We start from the raw sequence: 20,632 nt of genomic DNA, 5'->3' as shown, positions 1-20,632 counted from the left end.
CGCATGTTGTTTACCTTGTCGTTCCTCTCACACAGGAACTTGAGTCTCTGGGCTCTCTTGTGCATGAAGACCCCGTCCAGGTGTCCTGTCTCCACAGACCTGATCTCTATGGCCTTCTCCCCCCAGCCCATGATCTGGCTAGAGTGGATATAGGCTGGAGGAGTAAGGATAGCGAGAGAGACAGAGAGAAGTTAAAAACAGACAGTATTAGTTTCACTGTATAGACTACACTGTTCTATTATGGAACACAACAAAATTGAGATTGAATCTGATTAAACTTTACATTAACCTAAACAAGCTCCCACAGGCCTAAAACAAAGCTGGGCTCGCTCGCTCACACACACACACACACACACACACACTCACCAACAGAAGTAGGCATCTCTCCCCACTGCAGCACAACGTCTTTAGTGATGCGTCCGTAGGTATTGACGTAAACTCCCTCATCTTCATAACACAACAACATCTCCATCCCGTCTGTCTTAGGAAGAACCACGATGGCATGGGGAGTCACCTGGGTCTGAATCTATAGACAGGAGAGAGAGAGGGATGTGAATTGTTATCTACTGTCTATCAACCTGTCAGTCAGGAAGAATAACTATACATCACACCACACAGACTTACGTGTGACGGGACGTAGATGTCGTAAGGGTTGCCAGAGTCGACGTCGATGACATGGAAGCCCAGGCTGGAGCCGTAGATGACCTTTAACCTCTGCCCCTCCTCCACCGTCAGGTCAACCAGCTGGGGGCGGTGCTGCAGGTCAGTGAACGACTGGGAGAGGGAGGAGAGAGAGAGAGAGATAGGGGGGTTGCTATTGACCCCAGAGTAACCAGTATCAAACAACGTGACAGACCCCATAGTATTGTCACAGACAACGCTGCAACATTTTCTCTCAAGGAGTCCCTGTACTTCCAAGATGTCTACCTAACTAGAACGTCACATCTCAACATGGTGTGTGTGTTACCTTAAAGGCCATGAACTTGTGGTAGGGTTTGGGGGCCCAGGCATAGATCTCCACTGCGTTCTTCTGAGCGATCACCAGGAACTTGATCCTCTCGTACTTTACTGGAAACAACATACACAGAAGAGTCAATAACACACAAAGAAGAGATGGCAACACACACACAAAGGAGGGTCAGTCCCCCACACACACACACACACACACACACACACACAGAGAGAGAGAGAGAGAGAGAGAGAGACAGAAACAGAGAGAGAGATCCGTACCGACTTTGTAGTGTACGCAGCCCTCCAACTCTCCTACAGTGACCCAGCCCTGCTTCTTCTCAACCTCTGGGTCGTTGTGTAATATCCTGTTCCTCAGCCAGGACAGGTAGTACACACGCAACTTATTCTTCTTCCCTGGGAGGGGGAGAGATGGAGGGAGGGGAGAAAGAGAGGGGACAGGGAGGGAGGGTAGAGGGAAAGAGAGAGAGAGGCGATAGATAAGGGGGGAGAGATAAGGTAAAAGAGAGAGAGAAAGGAGGGAGGTGGAGAGAGAAAACAGAGATGTATCAGAACAGAGATGTATATTTAACCTGTCAACAGAGATGTCTCTTTATCCTGTCAACAGAGGTGTCTCTTTATCAGAACAGAGATGTCTCTTTATCAGAACAGAGATGTCTCTTTATCAGAACAGAGATGTCTCTTTATCAGAACAGAGGTGTCTCTTTATCAGAACAGAGATGTCTCTTTATCAGAACAGAGATGTCTCTTTATCAGAACAAAGATGTCTCTATCCTGTCAACAGAGATGTCTCTTTATCAGAACAGAGATGTCTCTTTATCCTGTCAACAGAGATGTCTCTTTATCAGAACAGAGATGTCTCTTTATCCTGTCAACAGAGATGTCTCTTTATCAGAACAGAGATGTCTCTTTATCAGAACAGAGATGTCTCTTTATCAGAACAGAGATGTCTCTTTATCAGAACAGAGATGTCTCTTTATCAGAACAGAGATGTCTCTTTATCAGAACAGAGATGTCTCTTTATCAGAACAGAGTAAAGCTCTACAGGCCTCCAGTTTTTTTAACTAACAGAGCAATGTTCTCCCTCTGTGGTCATGTTGCGGTTATGTAATGGTCATATTGCGCTCAGTCGGTAATACCTGATATAGTAACCAGGACATTAAGTCCCTCCAGGACATCCATCTGTAGGAAGCGTCTCCTGGTAATCAGGTTATAGACCTTCCCCTGACCGCTACGGTCAAGCAACATCAAACCATTCTCTGTCCCCACCAACAGGTTCACACCTAGACAGCGAGTGAGAGAGGAGAGAGGGAGAGAGGAGAGGAGAGGGAGAGAGACTCAAAGAGAAAGAGAGAGAGAGAGAGAAAGAGAGAGAGAGAGAGAGAGAGAGAGAGAGAGAGAGAGAGAGAGAGAGAGAGAGAGAGAGCGAGAGAGAGAGAGAGATTATTCATTGTCAGTGTGTGTGTGTGCATAGACATGACTAAGTTGCATTCCTATGTAAGAGAAACTTTGCATGTGTGTATGTGTTCAGATTTGTGTGAGAATATCTAGGGTTTCTTACCCCAGAGAGCAGCACACAGTATCTCAGAGTTGAAGCGCTTCTTGTATTTGCGTATCTCAGGCGTGTCACTGTGAGGTCGTATGTTGGTTGGGTTCACGTTGACCACGCTGATCTTTCTGGCCTCAGCTAGTCTGGCCTGCTCCTGATGCAGCAACTCACTGGTGAACAGACCTGGAACCACAGAACAACGTTATAGTATAGGGGGGGCAGGTAGCCGCGTTGGGCCATTAACCAAAAGGTTGCTTGTTTGAATCCCCGAGCCGACAAGGTGAAAAATCTGTTGCTGTGCCCTTGAGCAAGGCACTTAACCCTAATTGCTCTAGGGTTGACCCTGGCCGTGACCCCACTCACAAGAGGGTGTCGCAGGGAGAGTTGGGATATGCAAAAACACATTTCCAATTCACACGTGTATTAATACACACTTGTACACATGTAAAATAGGACAAATATAAGCACTGTTTGTTTGTAACGTTTACACTACATTAAAACCTTACAATAACATAAACACAACATAACAGCAACCAAAGAATAACCTTACAATAACATTAACACAACATTACCAGCTGAGCTCTCATCCTCATCTTCAGTAGGGGAGGTCTGATAGGACCGTGGATCGCCGAATGGGGAGAAGGAGGCTTTAGATCCAAATTGCTGGAAAGAAAACAACCAATGAGCACATCTGTAGAAAAAAATGAAACAATAATTGTGTGTGTGTGTGTGTGAGTGTGTTACCTCTTTCAGTGCGTCCAGGGTTGAGGGTGAAGAGGAGGAGCTCTGCTGGACCAGGTCAGGGAGGTTGCCATGGTTACCGCTGCCGTGATGGTTGCTATGGAACCCATTACTCTCACCATGGCCTGCTGCCCTCCTCCTCTCCTCTGCCTGAGAGAGAGACAGAGAAAGAAAGCTTAGCTGTATGTCCGTGTGCGTGTGCGTGTGTGGTGTGCGTGTGTGTGTGTGTGCGTGTCGCACCTCTCTCATGATCAGAGTGCTGTCCTGTGTTGTGTTGAAGGAGCCTGCCAGAGGTTCTTCAGTCAAACCTCCATATGCTTCACCCTGCTGTGGCCTGCAACACACGCACAGTCAGACCCCCTACATACAACTCACTACACCTGTAAATCCATGGCCTAGTACACACACACTTACATGACAGCCACAGTCCCATCTTGCCCCGTCTCTCCGTCCTCGTCGCTGCTCTCTGATCGCTCGTCACTCGAGGATGAGTAGTCTGTCACCTTGGAAACAGGAATAACAGAAATCCCATCAATGACCTTTATTTGGAAAGTATACTGTCTGAAAGTATACACTATGAAGGTATACTGTCTGAAAGTATACACTATGAAGGTATACTGTCTGAAAGTACACACTATGAAGGTATACTGTCTGAAAGTATACACTATGAAGGTATACTGTCTGAAAGTACCCACTATGAAGGTATACTGTCTGAAAGTACACACTATGAAGGTATACTGTCTGAAAGTATACACTATGAAGGTATACTGTCTGAAAGTATACACTATGAAGGTATACTGTCTGAAAGTATACACTATGAAGGTAATAGTGTGGATATGCTTTGTCACAAACATTACCTTTCTCACCTTCACTGGAGGTCTACTGCCCTCCTCTACCCTCAACTCTCTCAGCTCCTTAGCCAGCGCACTTAGGTCCTAGAGACAGAGAGAGAGAGAGAGAGAGAGAGAGAGAGAGAGAGAGAGAGAGAGAATAAATACATATTTGAACCCAAATATTATTTAATGCAGTGATCACTTCGAATTGTCTAACAGTCAAGGGAGAGTCCATTTAACAGAGACATGGGGGGAACTGAGAGAAGGACAGAACAAGATAAACCATCCGCATCAACAAACATTTGTGAACTCTGGAGAAAGATTTCCTAGTAAAAGACCAGCTAAAACAAAGATGTCATAAGCCAATAATAAAAAACTTCTAAAAAATAAAAAGGGGTAACATCCATGTCTGCATCCATCTAGCAAACACCCCCATGCAACCAGATGGTCCAGTCCCACAGCCCCATTCCCCCCAACCACTGGACCAAACCAATTCATGCAGACAGGGTGGACCTCCTCAAGCTCTTCCTAAACCACAGTAACCACACACACACACACACACACCGGACACTTCAATTCAAACACTTCAGAATTCCAAAAGTCTGACTTGGTCAGACCTCCAAAGTGATGTTAAGTTGAGCTTACACACGTCCCACTAAAACCTTGAATGAATGGGCCATACTGGTTGTACTGAGAGAGAGGTAGAAACAGAGAGATATAAAAGGGGGAGGTCACTAACCTCATCTATGGCTTTCTTATAGCTCTGATAGGAGAAGGGGATCAACAGCAGAAGAGATTGAGGAGGAGAGAAGGAAGGAGAAAGAGAAAGGGAGGGAGAAAAAGAGAGAAACAGATAAGTAGCAGAAGAGGAGAAAGCCTGACTCCCAGAAAGAAGAGAGGTGTGTGTTACTCACAGCTGGTCTGCTGGGTCTGGCTGCGTCTCGCCCCTCCTCCGGTCTGATCCTGACCTCCTGATTGGCTTCTGCTGGGGGGGAGGTCTCCTGGACTGGTGGACCTATCACAGCATAAGGGAGGAGTCAGCATCAATATTCACAAAGCGTATCAATAGACGAATACACTTTTTTATCAGTCACATATATATGTGTGTGTGTGTGTGTGTGTCTGTGTACCTCTCTGTGATGAAGGTGAGGATGAGGAGGAGGAGTGAGAGGACCTCCTCTGTAGAGCAGTATCCAGAAACAGCTCTGATGCTCTCAGGTCTGGATTACTGAAAGAACACACACACTGTTAATACACACACACACACACACACACACACACTGTTAATACACACACACACACTGTTAATACACACACACACTGTTAATACACACACACACACTGTTAATACATACACGTACATACTGTTAATACATTCATATACACTGTTAATACACACACACTGTTAATACACACACACACACACACTGTTAATACATACACGAACATACTGTTAATACATACATATACACACACACACACACACACACGAACACACTGTTAATACATACATATACACAAACACTGTTAATACATACACAGTACACACACCAGGGTTGGGGTAAATGCTATTTCAATTCAGAAAGTAAACCAAATTACAATTCACTATTTTCCCATTGAAAAGCATTGAAGTGAATAGAAATGTCAGTGCACTTCCTGAATTTACTGGAATTCAAATGGAATTGAGCCCGACCCTGAGACACACACACACACACACACACACACACACACACACACCTGGCTTGTATGAGTCCCTGTCCGTTGGGAGAGTTTTTCCTCATCAGGGCTGGGGAGATTGAGGTGGTTCTTTGAGGGACCTTAGGGGGAAGCTCATCGTCCTCTCGGCTAGTGGTACGAGGTGGAGGGGCGGGGTTAGAGTCAGAGGTGGGGTCAGAGTTCTGACGGGGTGGCATTCCTCCACCCTCCTCCCTTCTCCTTCCCATCCCCCCCCCCTCTCCTCCTGTGCTCTCCTGCAGAGACTGAGAGCCTGTCATGGTCTTCACTGGAATCAGGTGGGCCATCTAGAGAGAGAGCGAGAGAAGGAGATAAAACAGGGAATTATGGGAATATCCATTTTCTAATTCCAACAGATAGACATATTGCTTGTTGACTGTACTAAAGGCTACAGCATACTAGTATGCAATATCGAATATCATTATATGTTGTGTGTATATTGGTAATTGTCCACACACACACAGAGAGAGAGACAGACAGAGGGACAGACACACACCTGTGGTTCAACTGGGCGGTGTGTGGGTGGGGTGCGGGCCGGCTGCATCCCTGCAGTGCTAAAGGACTCGGAGTGGGGGGGCAGGGAGGCCTCAGAGACCCGGCTGGAGACAGCCTTATGCTGCAGCGCTGGAGAACTCTGTCTGTTCAGCTTGGACCGATCCTCCACCTGACACACATGATTATTATTAGCACATGACCAACATGTTAATACAGCGTTGTCTACGGTGTTCTAGAGGCACTGAGGCAGGTCCCTGTGTTCTACAGGCTCATCATTGCATGTTGATCTGAGCAATCAGTCATGCAATTACTGGTTAGAATCAACTGGTACAAGCTGTAACAGAGAGATGGAGAGAGAGGGGGAGCGAGAGAGCGAGCGAGAGAGAGAGAAAGGTTAATTGCGCCAGCTGCTGCATCTAAACAAAGTTTTAAACTGATAGACAGACAGACAGACTGACAAAGAGAGGATGGAGAGGGGGACGGAGGAGAGGCGGAGTTGGAGGGTATCGTTCTAGCAGAAAAGAGTATCTGAAATGTTGAGAATCCATGTTGGTATGTGATCCCAGAGAAAAGATAGTCCACCGCCAATTAGCAAGCACTGAAGTGAGTCCTGATTGGCCTCCACCCAGCACCAAGCTGAGACCTGATTGGCATTCACCCAGCTGAGACCTGATTGGCCAGCACCCATCACCAAGCAGAACTGCAACTGGCTAACTGACCGTAAACAGGATGTGACACGTATGGAGACCTTCCTGTGACATCATCACCCTCCAGATCGAGGGGCGGTTGGGGGAAGGTGGCTCCAAGGGATTGTGGGGTGTTAGAGGTAGGGGGAGGTGAGGCAGCCTAACAGGGGAGGGGGGCGGGGGGGACCTGGTTCTTCTTGATATCTGTTTTGATTGGATTGGTGACTATGGGAGGTAGTAGGGTAAGGATGAACCAATTGAGCTATATGAATGACTTTTAGTCAACAAAACAAGTAGAACAATTTTCGTAGTACAAAAGAGTATAAAATAATATTTTTTATAATAAAGAATATATATATATGTGTGTGTGTGTGTGTGTATGTATGTGTGTGTGTGTGTGTGTGTGTGTGTGTGTGCGCTTGCAGCTAATGGCTAGCAGTTAGTGGTCTGATAGTGAGCTGGGACTGGGAGCCGAAGGGGGAGGAGTAGGGTGTGAGATACTGGGAGTGGTAGAATGGAGCTGGAGAGGGATTGGGGGATAAATAATTGGGGGACTCAGGTCGGGAGTGTGAGGGGGAGATTCTGGCTGAGGTTTGGGGTGAGGTTCTGGGTGACCCTCGGGGCGAGAGGCCCATCCAATTTAAGGCTGAAACTAACTGTTTCAGAGGACCTGATCTCTTACCAGGAGAACGACAGACAGAGAGGGAGGACCGAGAGAGGGATGACTGCTTGGGTCTGATGGGCATGGCCTGGGCCAGGTGTGATCTGAGCATGTTAGCTGGTGCAGAGGAGGCCAGGTCCAGGTTAGAGGTCACGACCTCATCATCATCATCACTGACCCCTGACCTCACTCTGTTGAGAGGGGGAGGAGCCCAACCGGGGACTTGGAGGAACGGACTCTGCTTGGAGGATTCAGGAGCCGGGAAGTGATTGTGATTGGAGGACAGGAAAGGGCGTAGCCGGCCTGCCGGTGCAGAGGCTGAGAGGTCAGGGGTTAGGGATCGAGAGTAGAGGTCAGAGTTCGTATGGCCCCCATAGGATCCCAACAGACTCTCATGGCTGGAAGCCATCCCCAACCTCCCCACACTTCCCTCTCTACCCCTTTCTCTCCATTCCTTCTCCTCCTCTCCATACCTCCAACAGTCCAACTCCCACTTTTCTAGTTCCTCCATTTCTATATCTAGTTCATCTATTTCTACATCTACTATGCGACAGGGAAACAGAAAGCTGCCTCCAAGATCATGATCAGGAGAGGGGTAGAGGAAAGAAGAATTAGAATGAGAGGAGGAGGAGGAGGAGGAGTCTATTTCTACATCTATGTCATTTACTTCTACGTCTATTCTACGACAGGGGGAGATGGAGCTGCCACTACGGCCACTGACCCATATCGGCCCCTGGTCTTTTACCCCCAGGTTAGGTCCCTGGTTGGGTCTGGAGCTGGGTGCCCAGACTGGCCCATTGTTGGCCTCTTGGTTAGGGGCTTGGTGATTAGACATGGGGCTCTCTTTTGGGGCTTGGTTGGGGTTGGGGTTAGGGCTGGAGCCTCGGTTAAAGCCAGCCTGTTGCCCCTGCCCATTATGCTGTGGCCCCTGGTTGGGGTTGTGTTGCGGCCCTTGGTGTCTAGGCCTGGGACTGCGCCCTCGGTCTTGCTGACCAGCCTTCTGATCGACTCGGCTAGGCCATTTTGGCCCCTGGTTGATGTGTTGTACTACTCTGGTATTGGGTCCTTTTTCTTTGTGTCTGAACACCCTTTGACTGGCTTTCTGAGCTCTCATCTCTCTAACCTGCTGGCTAATCTCCTGTTTCAGAAAGGGATCTACTGGATCACTAGTCTCCAGGGATATACGGATGTGAGGGGGGCAGGTGGGGTTGGAGGGGGATCGGCGAGGGGGGTTGGCGTGGGAAGGAATGGAGGATGAAGGTTGGTTGAAGGAGTGGCTTTGTCTGAGGAATGGGCGGGGTGAGTGGCTCTGGTGGTGTGTCTGCTGCTTCGGGACCTGGAGACAAGGTGGGGCAGAAGTTAAACAAGCACACACACACACACACACACACACACGCGCGCAGACGTACACACGTGAACAGACAGACCAATTCACACATGCAAACTCTTCAAACACCACACACATCAAATATAAAAACACACAGAAGAACTGTAACAGAAAAACACAGTATCTTGTTCCAATCCGCTCAGCTGTATGCACCACCACCTCCATACAGACAATGTTGTAGTTCGACTGAGACTGAACTTATGAACTTCAGTTATGAATGTCCAGAGACTAGAGTCTCTACAGCTTTCTTTTATCGGCATCTTCTCTCAAACCCTTCTGCTTCTGTCTGTAGAAACTATCAGTGTAGACACAGGCCAGCGTGTGTGTGTGTGTGCGTGTGTGTGTGTGTGTACCTCTTTAGCCCATGCAGGTTTGTCAGTAGGACTAGCTGAGTCTTTATAGTGATACAGTTTCTTCTCGCCTGGTCGGCCATCTTGGTTTTGTTGTTGTTGCTGTTGTTGTTGCTGCTGCTGTAGAGACACCAGGTAGGCTCTCTATAAAACAAATAGACAACAGTTTACCATCTCTTCAACTATTCAACAACATTGTTATATGACATCATCATAAGAACTAAGTGCTACCTCTTGTTGTAACTGTCTCTGTAGCCTCTCTGCTTGACGTTGTTCCTCAATCTGCTTACGCTTATATTCCTATGGAGACACACACACACACACACACACGTGGAAGATTGTTATTATCTGATCTTAACCAAATCCCTATCATGACAGCACGAGCCATGCAACAGACAGACACATGACACACATGACCAATAGCATCACTCCATACAGGACAAGTCGACCAATAGGATCCATACAGGACAGCGCTCACAGGGACGTTCCATGATCGGGCTGGGGAGTGGGGTTCCTTGCAGGGTAAGGACTTAGAGAGAGGGGAGGCAGAAAGGACTGAGGAACAACAAACACTGGACACAGGGACAAGGTACAGGTTTACACCACAGGCTCTGTAGCTGTACTTTCACAGGGTTGAGGGGTGAGCCATGAGAGGGTGGGGGTAGGTAGATGTATACATGCAGGTATACAATGGGCCTACTCCTGTAGAAGTTATTGAGAGGTCAGGGGTGAGAGGTCAGGGGTATATATACATAGACATGCAGGGGTAACAGTGTTACCAGCAGTAGAGCCTGCTCCTGTAGAAGTTATTGAGAGGTCAGGGGTGAGAGGTCAGGGGTATATATACATAGACATGCAGGGGTAACAGTGTTACCAGCAGTAGAGCCTGCTCCTGTAGAAGCTGTTGCTGTAGAATCTCTAACTGTCTCTGTTCCTCCTCCAGCTGTCTACGGATATACTCCTATCACAACGCAGCGTGGAGGGAACGAGAGAAAGGGAGAAAGAAAGAGTGTAAGACAGAGATATAGTCCTAATGCAGCATAGAGGGAAGGAGAGACCGAGGCACAGAGAAAACAAGAACAAAGAGAAAGAGAGAGAGATACTCCTATACACTGTAGCAGCAGGAAGAGGGAGAACAAGAGAACTTAAGGAGGAAGTCAAAGAGAAAGTGTGTACCTGTTCTCTCTCCGTGTGCCTCCTCTCCTCATCTCGCCGTAGTTGTTCCATCTCTTCATAGCGTCTCCTCTGTTCTCTCTCCTGCTGCTTCCTCAACTCACGCTCCCTTCGCTGTTGCTGTTAGAGAGAAAAAGAGAGTTAAACATGTGTGTGTGCGTGGGTGTGCGTGGGTGTGTGTGTGTGCGTGCGTGGGTGTGTCCTACCTCCTCCAGTCTCCTCCTCTGTTCTTTCTGCTCCTCTATGCGTTTCTGTCGTTCGGCCAGTAGGAGGCGTTTGTGTTCCTCGTTCTGCTGTTGTTCCAACTGCTGCCTCCTCAGAGCCTCAGAGCGTTCCTTATTGGCCAGCTGCAAACGCAGGAAGTCCCGCCTTAACGTCGACTCACCAGGGATGTTGATGATGGAGCTGGGGAAGGAGCAATCAGAAGAGAGTGTTAGTGGAAAATGGGCCAATGAGAGCCTGGAGTTTGTGCTGACTGTGTTTTTTCTGTGTGTGTGTTACCTTGGCTCCCCCACGTCTCTCTCCTCTTCCTCCTCTTCACTCCCGCTGTACTCATATTCTGTCTCATCTGCAGAAGAACACACCACCCGGTTTTAGTGACCTAGCACATCAGATCTCTCAGGAGGAGAAGTGGGTTAACACAGAAACAGGGCCATCTATTTCTGATCCAGGCTACTGATATCGGTCTCACCTCTCTCGCCACGTTTCTTCTTGGTTCTGTCGATGTGGTCCTTCAGTTGGATGCGGATCTGTCGTTCGTTGGGCAGCTCTCTGATGAAGGGATGCTTCAACAGCTGTTCTGTGCTGGGTCTCTGACCATGACTCTTCACCAAGCAACTCTCGATGAACGACTGGAACTTCTTAGACCTGGAAGTAATTATTATTGTTATATTATCCTAATAATAGGGATATTAGTGTGTGTGTGTGTGTGTGTGTGTGTGATGCAGACTCACCACTTCTTGGACTTGAGTTTGGGGGCGGGGTTTCGTGGGATGAGGAAGAGAGCTCTCATTGGGTGCATGTCACACAGCGCTGCAGAGAGGGACAGAAAAGGGTTAATACCAGTGTGTGTGTGTGTGTGTGTGTGTGTGTGTGTGTGTGTGTGTGTGTGTGTGTGTGTGTCCATACTTACGAGGGGCTCCTTCTGCCATCTCTATAGCTGTTATACCCAGAGACCACAGGTCACTCTAAGAGAGACAGAGAGAGTGAGTGACAGAGACAGAGAGAGCGAGAGGACAAGTGAGAGCACTGAGTTAGGAGGAGGAAATAAATACATGCAGGGACAAAACACATACTGTGTGAAGCAGAGTATTCTGGGTACCTTGAAGTCGTAGGTGGCCTCAGGGTTCTCGTCGCAGGCAATGACCTCTGGAGCCATCCAATAGGGAGTCCCGATGAAGGTGTTCCTCCTCCCCACCGTTCGGTCTAACTGGGCACTCACACCAAAGTCCACTGACCAGAGACCAATCAACATATCAATCAATTACTCAGTCAGTCAGTCAGTCAGTCAATTAAATAATTGACCGTTCTGCCTGTCTGGTGCATGACCAATGTGGAAACTGAAGAAGATAACATGTTCAGCAACTCTGGGTAGGACAATGGAATTTCTCTTAAAACCAACAAATGCCATTGTGTCAGTCGGTCTGTCTCACCCAGTTTGACCTCTGCGTTCTCTGTCAGCAGGACGTTCTGACCCTTGATGTCTCTGTGGATGACCTTGTGCTGGTGGAGATGGGCCAGACCCTGGAGAGAGAGAGAGAGAGGGGTAGAGAGAGAGAGAGAGAGGTAGAGAGAGAGAGAGAGATAGGTAGAGAGAGAAAGAGAGAGGTAGAGAGAGAGAGAGAGAGAGGTAGAGAGAGAGAGAGAGATAGGTAGAGAGAGAAAGAGAGAGGTAGAGAGAGAGAGAGAGAGAGAAGGATGACAGAATATGATGAAGAGAAAGCGAGAGATATGGTTGTTCATTTCAGATCACTCTGAATGTGTTGGTTGTGTTGTTCTATAGTAGTATACCAGTAGTAATATTATGTAGTATTAAAAGTACTTCACCACTGTAATAGTATAATAGTAGTAGTGCTGAGCGATGTGCTTTTTGAGGTCGATTATTTAAAAAAATATCACGGTTTTCGATTTCAATTATTTTTTTAACATTAAATGCACTATGCATTATGTGGGTTGAATGTATTATGTGGGTTGAATGTATTATGTGGGTTGAATGTATTATGTGGGTTGAATGTATTATGTGGGTTGAATGTATTATGTGGGTTGAATGTATTATGTGGGTTGAATGTATTATGTGGGTTGAATGTATTATGTGGGTTGAATGTATTATGTGGGTTGAATGTATTATGTGGGTTGAACACAGAATAAACAATGAATAAACATCCCATGATGGTAGTGACTGCCCATTACTGCTCATCACTTCTTAACCATCATTTATTAACATTACTTTACTTATTAAATAGTTCATTTGTTTTATTTGATGACTTTATTATTTCATTCCAAGTCATCCTCTCATCTCTATAGAGCTGCTGTCTATGCTGTCTGACAAAATCACTATTTTAGTAGTTCTTCAAAGTAAATAAGGCATACTTTTCTGACTGCTGAATACCAACTATCAATCACTTAGATCATGTATTTTCAGGTAGAGATACCTCGCAAAGCAACTACTTTCTATCCCCTCTCCATCGTGCATTCTTCTGTCTTTTACATAGCAAGCGTAAAAGAAACACAGACCGGACAAGTTGGCGCGCAATGGATTATGGTCATTGTAGTTAATTACCACGTTTTCTATGCTAAACTATATAGAATATTGGCCTGTTGGAAACTACAACTCCCTACTACATCGCACAGTTCGGGCTTGATCTGATTTATCTCTAGAGAAACTGCGCAATGTGCGCATTTAATTAAATGTTATTAAAATAATTGAACTGATGTTGGTCAATTAGTTGTTTAAAAACCTAAAAATAACCAAAATGTTGGTTAATCTCTCAGCACTAAATATTAGTAATACTTACCCTGAGGATCTCTCTGCAGATGTAGGCAGTCCACTCCTCTTTCAGTGAGTTCCCCTTGGTGTTCTTAATCAGATCTGTTATTGAGCCTGCCCCACAGAACTCCATCACCAACTACACAGAGAGAGAGACAGAGAGAGAGAGAGAGAGAGAGAGAGACAGAGAGAGAGAGAGTTACCACACAGACAGACACACACACACACACACGCACACACGCACACGCAGGAGCACAAGGATGCAAATACACACACATACACATACACTCATTTACATTTTACATTTAAGTCATTTAGCAGACGCTCTTATCCAGAGCGACTTACAAATTGGTGCATTCACCCTATAGCCAGTGGGTTATAGGGGGGTAGAGGGGGGTAGAGGGGGTAGAGGGGGGGGGGGGGTAGAAGGATTACTTCATCCTATCCCAGGTATTCCTTAAAGAGGTGGGGTTTCAAATGTCTCCGGAAGGTGGTGAGTGACTCCGCTGTCCTGGCGTCGTGAGGGAGCTTGTTCCACCATTGGGGTGCCAGATGCTTCCGCAGAGGAAGGGGAGCCAGCAGGCCAGAGGTGGATGAACGCAATGCCCTCGTTTGGGTGAAGGGACTGATCAGAGCCTGAAGGTACGGAGGTGCCGTTCCCCTCACTGCTCCATAGGCAAGCACCATGGTCTTGTAACGGATGCGAGCTTCAACTGGAAGCCAGTGGAGTGTGCGGAGGAGGGGGGTGACGTGAGAGAACTTGGGAAGGTTGAACACCAGACGGGCTGCGGCATTCTGGATGAGTTGTAGGGGTTTAATGGCACAGGCAGGGAGCCCAGCCAACAGCGAGTTGCAGTAATCCAGACGGGAGATGACAAGTGCCTGGATTAGGACCTGTGCCGCTTCCTGTGTAAGGCAGGGTCGTACTCTCCGAATGTTGTAGAGCATGAACCTGCAGGACACACACACACACACACACACACATACCCATAGCTGGTCGTCGATGCCAGGTGGGTTCTTCTTGACGAAGGCACCGTAGTAGGTAGCGATGTTCCGATGGTGGCTGTACTTCTTCAACATGTTGATCTCTCCTTTAATCTCCTCCTCCTCATCCTGGAACACACACACACACACACACAGATTACAATGATGCTCACACACACACATTACAATTCTACACACACACACACATATGCACCTTAGAATGTGTGTATATGTATGTGTGTCACTTACCCCGGTGACATCCATGACCTTGATGGCCGCAAGTTGCCCTGTCTTGACATGACGACCCTGAAACAGAGAGAATATAGTTAATTAATTGACCTAATCATAAAGGAGAATTCCACCCAAAAACGATCTTTTGGTATTTGTTTCATTAGTCCATTGATGACATAAGCAAAACATTTTGAGACTGTCAGAAATCATGTTTTCAAGATATGTAACTTTAAAAAGAAATATGATGCATCATATAACGCAAAACACAGCATCATATGTTCCAAAATGCATCATACAGGGATGACTTCCGTATTTTGAAAGTTGCATATCTTGAAAACGTGATCACTGACAAGCAAAACATTTTGGGACTATGTCAACAATGGACTAATGAAACTAATACCATAATACTGTTTTGGGGTGGAATTGTCCTTTTAATGACCTAATGTTGATCATTAACCAGAATAGCAGCAGGAACCAGACACAAGAGGAAACATTTTTTATTTTAATGATCATATTTCTGGGAGAGAATAAAGCACAGAATCATAATAGAAGAGACATGAATGAAGAGAAGAGGGGAGGAGGGGAAGGGAGGATGTGGGGAATTAAGCAATGACTAGTCACAGGCCAATGAGTTAGCACTCTGACTCACACAGTCTACAGTAGAGCCCATAAGTTTGACCACAAGCGCGCGCACGCACACACACACACACACACACACACACGTTCTTGGGGAGATTATTTTCTTTTAGGATCAGTCTGCCCCAATTCCACAACTACAAAGACTCTTTGTTTGAGAAAAACAATAGAATTACTCCCAGAATACAGCAGTCTATGGACCTCAAGGTCCACACCAACACACACACGTTGGTGGGGTGTGTGTCAGCTCTCGTAGCAAGGAAAGCCCTTCTCTTCCCTAAGCCGACTCATTCAGAATGTGTAGCTTCATTCCTTCTTTCATTCGTTTATTCATTCTCTCGCATGCCTTCCTGACCTAGATCTGCAGTCTCACGCCTCATAGCACCAACCAGCTGACGAGTGTGTGTGCGCACGTGAGGCTCGTCAGTGTGTGCGCAATTGCTTGTGTGTGTGTGTGTGTGTGTGTTTGTGCGTCCACTGCCAACTCCATTACACAAGATCCCCTCAGACACATTTACTATGCAGGACACTTCCTGTCCGTAGCCTAGCAACAGGCCTGGTCAACCAACGTACAGTGGCCAACACACACACACACACACACACACACACATCAGGAGAGGAGAAGAAGTGAGCATTGTCCTGCTAGGGTTGAGGGGTGAGGGGATGGACAGAATGACTGAAGGTTTGAGGCTATTTCCATGACCACAGCAATCTCTTCCCTGGAGGAGAGAAAGCTGAAAAGAAAGCGCTTTCTCTCACCCTCCTCTCCCTCCCTCCTCTCCTGCACTGACTAGCCAGTCTACGAAATGCATACTGTTTGCATATTGTGCCAAACAGACACACACACACAAACACTGCAAAGAAGGGGTTGCATGCAGTCAAACAGCGGTTGGGGAGTAAATGGGTTATAGCCTAATCCTAATCCATGTCACGGTAATCTGCACACATACAAACACACACCACTCTCCTCTCTATATACCAATGTAAAATCACATGTTGACGTTTATTGGGATGACTCATGTCCTGGAGGCAGAACTGAGCAATTTCCTCTAGATAGGCCAGCTGCAAAGTAAAAATTGACTATATTGTACAAATTCATTTCATTCATTTGCTTTTTGGTCTTAACCTAAGGTTAGGCAGAGTGGTTAAGGTTAGGTTCAAAATCAGATTGTATGACTTTGTGACTGTGCCAGCTAGTGACCAGTCTGCAAACTGCCTACAGAACAAGATTCATAACAAAAAAACGTTAGCCTTCACGTAAATCTGTGACACATCTGCCTCACACATTCCAAAATGTAAACCTACCCCACCACAGTTACACACACCAAGCCCCCCATCCTTCTCATAGAACCCAAAAATCGTCCACTCCCCTCTCTATCCTATATGATTCCCCAGGCATCAAAGAGCCACTCTCTCGCCATATACGTCTGGGCCTGAAGCCTGGGATTATCCTAGCAGCCCAACCCAGCCATAGTAAACCCTGAGCGGGCAGAGCAGCAGGCAGAGCAGCATAATCCAGGCCCATGCTCTGGAGCTACACAGGCTGTGTATAGTATCCACTCTGAAGATGAGATGTGCACAAATATGCACACGTAAACACACACAAAAGCATGCACACACACACACACACACAGTCTGCAGTGTGAGCTGAAGAGACAGGTTCAGCAAGTCAGCGTCTCGCTCCAGCAGTTCTGGAGGTCAAATGAACGACAGAAGAGATTTACTGAGAGAGAGAGAGAGAGAGAGAGAGAGAGAGAGAGAGAGAGAGAGAGAGAGAGAGAGAGAGAGAGAGAGAGAGAGAGAGAGAGAGAGAGAGAGAGAGAGAGAGAGAGAGAGAGAGAGAGAGAGAGAGAGAGAGAGAGAGAGAGAGAGAGAGAGAGAGAGAGAGAGAGAGAGAGAGAGAGAGAAACTAGGCAAATGGAAAAAATGGATCAAATGCAGTAGGAAGGAATAAGAGAGAATAAGGATAGAGAGGAGAGGACAGGACAGGAGAGGAGGGTACGGAGAGGAAAGAAGGCTACGGAGAGGAGAGAAGGCTACGGAGAGGAAAAGAGAGGAGAGGAGAGGAGGCAACGGAGAGGAGAGAAGGCTACGGAGAGGAAAGAAGGCTACGGGAAGGAGAGAAGGCTACTGAGAGGAAAAGAGAGGAGAGGAGAGAAGGCTTTGGAGAGGAGAGAAGGCTACGGAGAGGAAAGGAGAGGAGAGGAGAGGAGGCTACGGAGAGGAGAGAAGGCTACGGAGAGGAAAGGAGAGGAGGTTACGGAGAGGAGAGAAGGCTACGGAGAGGAGAGAAGGCTACGGAGAGGAGAGAAGGCTACTGAGAGGGAAAAAGGCTACAGAGAGGAGAGAAGGCTACGGAGAGGAAATGAGAGGAGAGGAGAGAAGGCTACGGAGAGGAGAGAAGGCTACGGAGAGGAGAGAAGGCTACGGTGAGGTGAGAAGGCTACTGAGAGGAAAAAAGGCTACGGAGAGGAGAGAAGGATACGGAGAGGAAAGGAGAGGAGAGGAGAGAAGGCTACGGATAAGAGAGAAGACTACGGAGAGGAGAGAAGGCTACAGAGAGGAGAGTAGGCTACGGAGAGGAGAGAAGGCTACGGAGAGGAAAGGAGAGGAGGGTACGGAGAGGAAAAGAGAGGAGAGGAGAGAAGGCTTTGGAGAGGAGAGAAGGCTATGGAGAGGAAAGGATAGGAGATGAGAAGGCTACGGAGAGGAGAGAAGGCTACAGAGAGGAAAGGAGAGGAGAGGAGGCTATGGAGAGGAAAAGAGAGGAGAGGAGAGAAGGCTTTGGAGAGGAGAGAAGGCTATGGAGAGGAGATGAGAGAAGGCTACGGAGAGGCGAGAAGGCTACGGAGAGGAAAGGAGAGGAGAGGAGACTACGGAGAGGAGAGAAGGCTACGGAGAGGAAAGGAGAGAAGGCTACGGAGAGGAGAGGAGAGAAGGCTACGGAGAGGAGAGAAGGCTACAGAGAGGAGAGAAGGCTACGGAGAGGAGAGAAGGCTACGGGAAGGAGAGAAGGCTACTGAGAGGGGAAAAGGCTACAGAGAGGAGAGAAGGCTACGGAGAGGAAATGAGAGGAGAGGAGAGAAGGCTACGGAGAGGAGAGAAGGCTACGGAGAGGAGAGAAGGCTACGGGAAGGAGAGAAGGCTACTGAGAGGAAAAAAGGCTACAGAGAGGAGAGAAGGCTACGGAGAGGAAATGAGAGGAGAGGAGAGAAGGCTACGGAGAGGAGAGAAGGCTACGGAGAGGAGAGAAGGCTACGGAGAGGAGAAACGGTTACGGAGACGAGAGAAGGCTACAGAGACGAGAGAAGGCTACGGAGACGAGAGAAGGCTACGGTGAGGTGAGAAGGCTACGGGAAGGAGAGAAGGCTACGGGAAGGAGAGAAGGCTACTGAGAGGAAAAAAGGCTACAGAGAGGAGAGAAGGCTACGGAGAGGAAATGAGAGGAGAGGAGAGAAGGCTACGGAGAGGAGAGAAGGCTACGGAGAGGAGAGAAGGCTACGGAGAGGAGAGAAGGCTACGGGAAGGAGAGAAGGCTACGGGAAGGAGAGAAGGCTACTGAGAGGAAAAAAGGCTACGGAGAGGAAAGGAGAGGAGAGGAGAGAAGGCTACGGATAAGAGAGAAGACTACGGAGAGGAGAGAAGGCTACAGAGAGGAGAGTAGGCTACGGAGAGGAGAGAAGGCTACGGAGAGGAAAGGAGAGGAGGGTACGGAGAGGAAAAGAGAGGAGAGGAGAGAAGGCTTTGGAGAGGAGAGAAGGCTATGGAGAGGAAAGGATAGGAGATGAGAAGGCTACGGAGAGGAGAGAAGGCTACAGAGATGAAAGGAGAGGAGAGGAGGCTACGGAGAGGAAAAGAGAGGAGAGGAGAGAAAGCTTTGGAGAGGAGAGAAGGCTATGGAGAGGAGATGAGAGAAGGCTACGGAGAGGAGAGAAGGCTACGGAGAGGAGAGAAGGCTACGGAGAGGAAAGGAGAGAAGGCTACGGAGAGGAGAGAAGGCTATGGAGAGGAAAGGAACGGAGAGGAGAGGGGAGAAGGCTACGGAGAGGAGAGAAGGCTACAGAGAGGAGAGAAGCCTACGGAGAGGAGAGAAGGCTACGGGAAGGAGAGAAGGCTACTGAGAGGAAAAAAGGCTACAGAGAGGAAAGAAGGCTACGGAGAGGAGAGAAGGCTACGGAGAGAAGAGAAGGCTATGGAGAGAAGAGAAGGCTACGGAGAGGAAAGAAGGCTACAGAGAGGAGAGAAGGCTACGGAGAGGAAAGGAGAGGAGAGAAGGCTACGGAGAGGAAAGAAGGCTACGGGAAGGAGAGAAGGCTACTGAGAGGAAAAAAGGCTACAGAGAGGAGAGAAGGCTACGGAGAGGAGAGAAGGCTACGGAGAGGAGAGAAGGCTACGGAGAGGAGAGAAGGCTACGGAGAGGAGAGAAGGCTACGGAGAGGAAAGGAGAGGAGAGGAGGCTACGGAGAGGAGAGGAGAGAAGGCTACGGAAAGGAGAGAAGGCTACGGAGAGGAAAGGCTACAGAGAGGAGAGAAAGCTACGGAGAGGAGAGGAGAGAAGGCTACGGAAAGGAGAGAAGGCTACGGTGAGGAGAGAAGGCTACGGAGAGGAGAGGAGAGAAGGCTACAGAGAGGAGAGAAGGCTACGGAGAGGAGAGGCACATCATTATTGACATACAGTGGGGAAAAAAAGTATTTAGTCAGCCACCAATTGTGCAAGTTCTCCCACTTAAAAAGATGAGAGAGGCCTGTAATTTTCATCATAGGTACACGTCAACTATGACAGACAAATTGAGGAAAAAAATTCCAGAAAATCACATTGTAGGATTTTTTATGAATTTATTTGCAAATTATGGTGGAAAATAAGTATTTGGTCACCTACAAACAAGCAAGATTTCTGGCTCTCACAGACCTGTAACTTCTTCTTTAAGAGGCTCCTCTGTCCTCCACTCGTTACCTGTATTAATGGCACCTGTTTGAAGTTGTTATCAGTATAAAAGACACCTGTCCACAACCTCAAACAGTCACACTCCAAACTCCACTATGGCCAATACCAAAGAGCTGCCAAAGGACACCAGAAACAAAATTGTAGACCTGCACCAGGCTGGGAAGACTGAATCTGCAATAGGTAAGCAGCTTGGTTTGAAGAAATCAACTGTGGGAGCAATTATTAGGAAATGGAAGACATACAAGACCACTGATAATCTCCCTCGATCTGGG

General features: G+C 47.6%; 1 protein-coding gene across 1 annotated transcript in view; it reads right to left on the bottom strand.

Moving 5' to 3' along the window:
* The window catches only part of LOC311111948 (traf2 and NCK-interacting protein kinase-like), a 38,300-nt gene that overhangs the window by 2,021 nt on the left and 15,647 nt on the right, over window positions 1-20,632 (bottom strand). The window contains exons 3-33 of the mRNA XM_084154885.1: window positions 14,798-14,854; window positions 14,552-14,677; window positions 13,593-13,703; window positions 12,231-12,321; window positions 11,900-12,030; window positions 11,711-11,765; window positions 11,532-11,610; window positions 11,270-11,445; window positions 11,080-11,146; window positions 10,785-10,983; window positions 10,582-10,698; window positions 9,637-9,705; window positions 9,409-9,549; window positions 7,847-9,004; window positions 6,323-6,490; window positions 5,830-6,113; window positions 5,223-5,320; window positions 5,007-5,107; window positions 4,832-4,855; window positions 4,117-4,194; window positions 3,674-3,762; window positions 3,500-3,593; window positions 3,263-3,409; window positions 3,091-3,181; window positions 2,531-2,701; window positions 2,109-2,252; window positions 1,231-1,365; window positions 968-1,068; window positions 625-774; window positions 367-526; window positions 15-154 (exon numbers count right to left, since the gene is read on the bottom strand). Coding sequence (XP_084011011.1) covers window positions 15-154; window positions 367-526; window positions 625-774; window positions 968-1,068; window positions 1,231-1,365; window positions 2,109-2,252; window positions 2,531-2,701; window positions 3,091-3,181; window positions 3,263-3,409; window positions 3,500-3,593; window positions 3,674-3,762; window positions 4,117-4,194; window positions 4,832-4,855; window positions 5,007-5,107; window positions 5,223-5,320; window positions 5,830-6,113; window positions 6,323-6,490; window positions 7,847-9,004; window positions 9,409-9,549; window positions 9,637-9,705; window positions 10,582-10,698; window positions 10,785-10,983; window positions 11,080-11,146; window positions 11,270-11,445; window positions 11,532-11,610; window positions 11,711-11,765; window positions 11,900-12,030; window positions 12,231-12,321; window positions 13,593-13,703; window positions 14,552-14,677; window positions 14,798-14,854 — 4,752 coding nt within the window. The remainder of the gene's footprint in view (window positions 1-14; window positions 155-366; window positions 527-624; window positions 775-967; window positions 1,069-1,230; window positions 1,366-2,108; window positions 2,253-2,530; window positions 2,702-3,090; window positions 3,182-3,262; window positions 3,410-3,499; window positions 3,594-3,673; window positions 3,763-4,116; window positions 4,195-4,831; window positions 4,856-5,006; window positions 5,108-5,222; window positions 5,321-5,829; window positions 6,114-6,322; window positions 6,491-7,846; window positions 9,005-9,408; window positions 9,550-9,636; window positions 9,706-10,581; window positions 10,699-10,784; window positions 10,984-11,079; window positions 11,147-11,269; window positions 11,446-11,531; window positions 11,611-11,710; window positions 11,766-11,899; window positions 12,031-12,230; window positions 12,322-13,592; window positions 13,704-14,551; window positions 14,678-14,797; window positions 14,855-20,632) is intronic.

Source organism: Coregonus lavaretus, assembly GCF_964263955.1.
Source record: "Coregonus lavaretus genome assembly, chromosome: 38".
NCBI lineage: Eukaryota > Metazoa > Chordata > Actinopteri > Salmoniformes > Salmonidae > Coregonus > Coregonus lavaretus.
The sequence above is the reverse complement of the archived record's forward strand: the minus strand, read 5'-3'. Positions and strand labels throughout refer to the sequence as shown.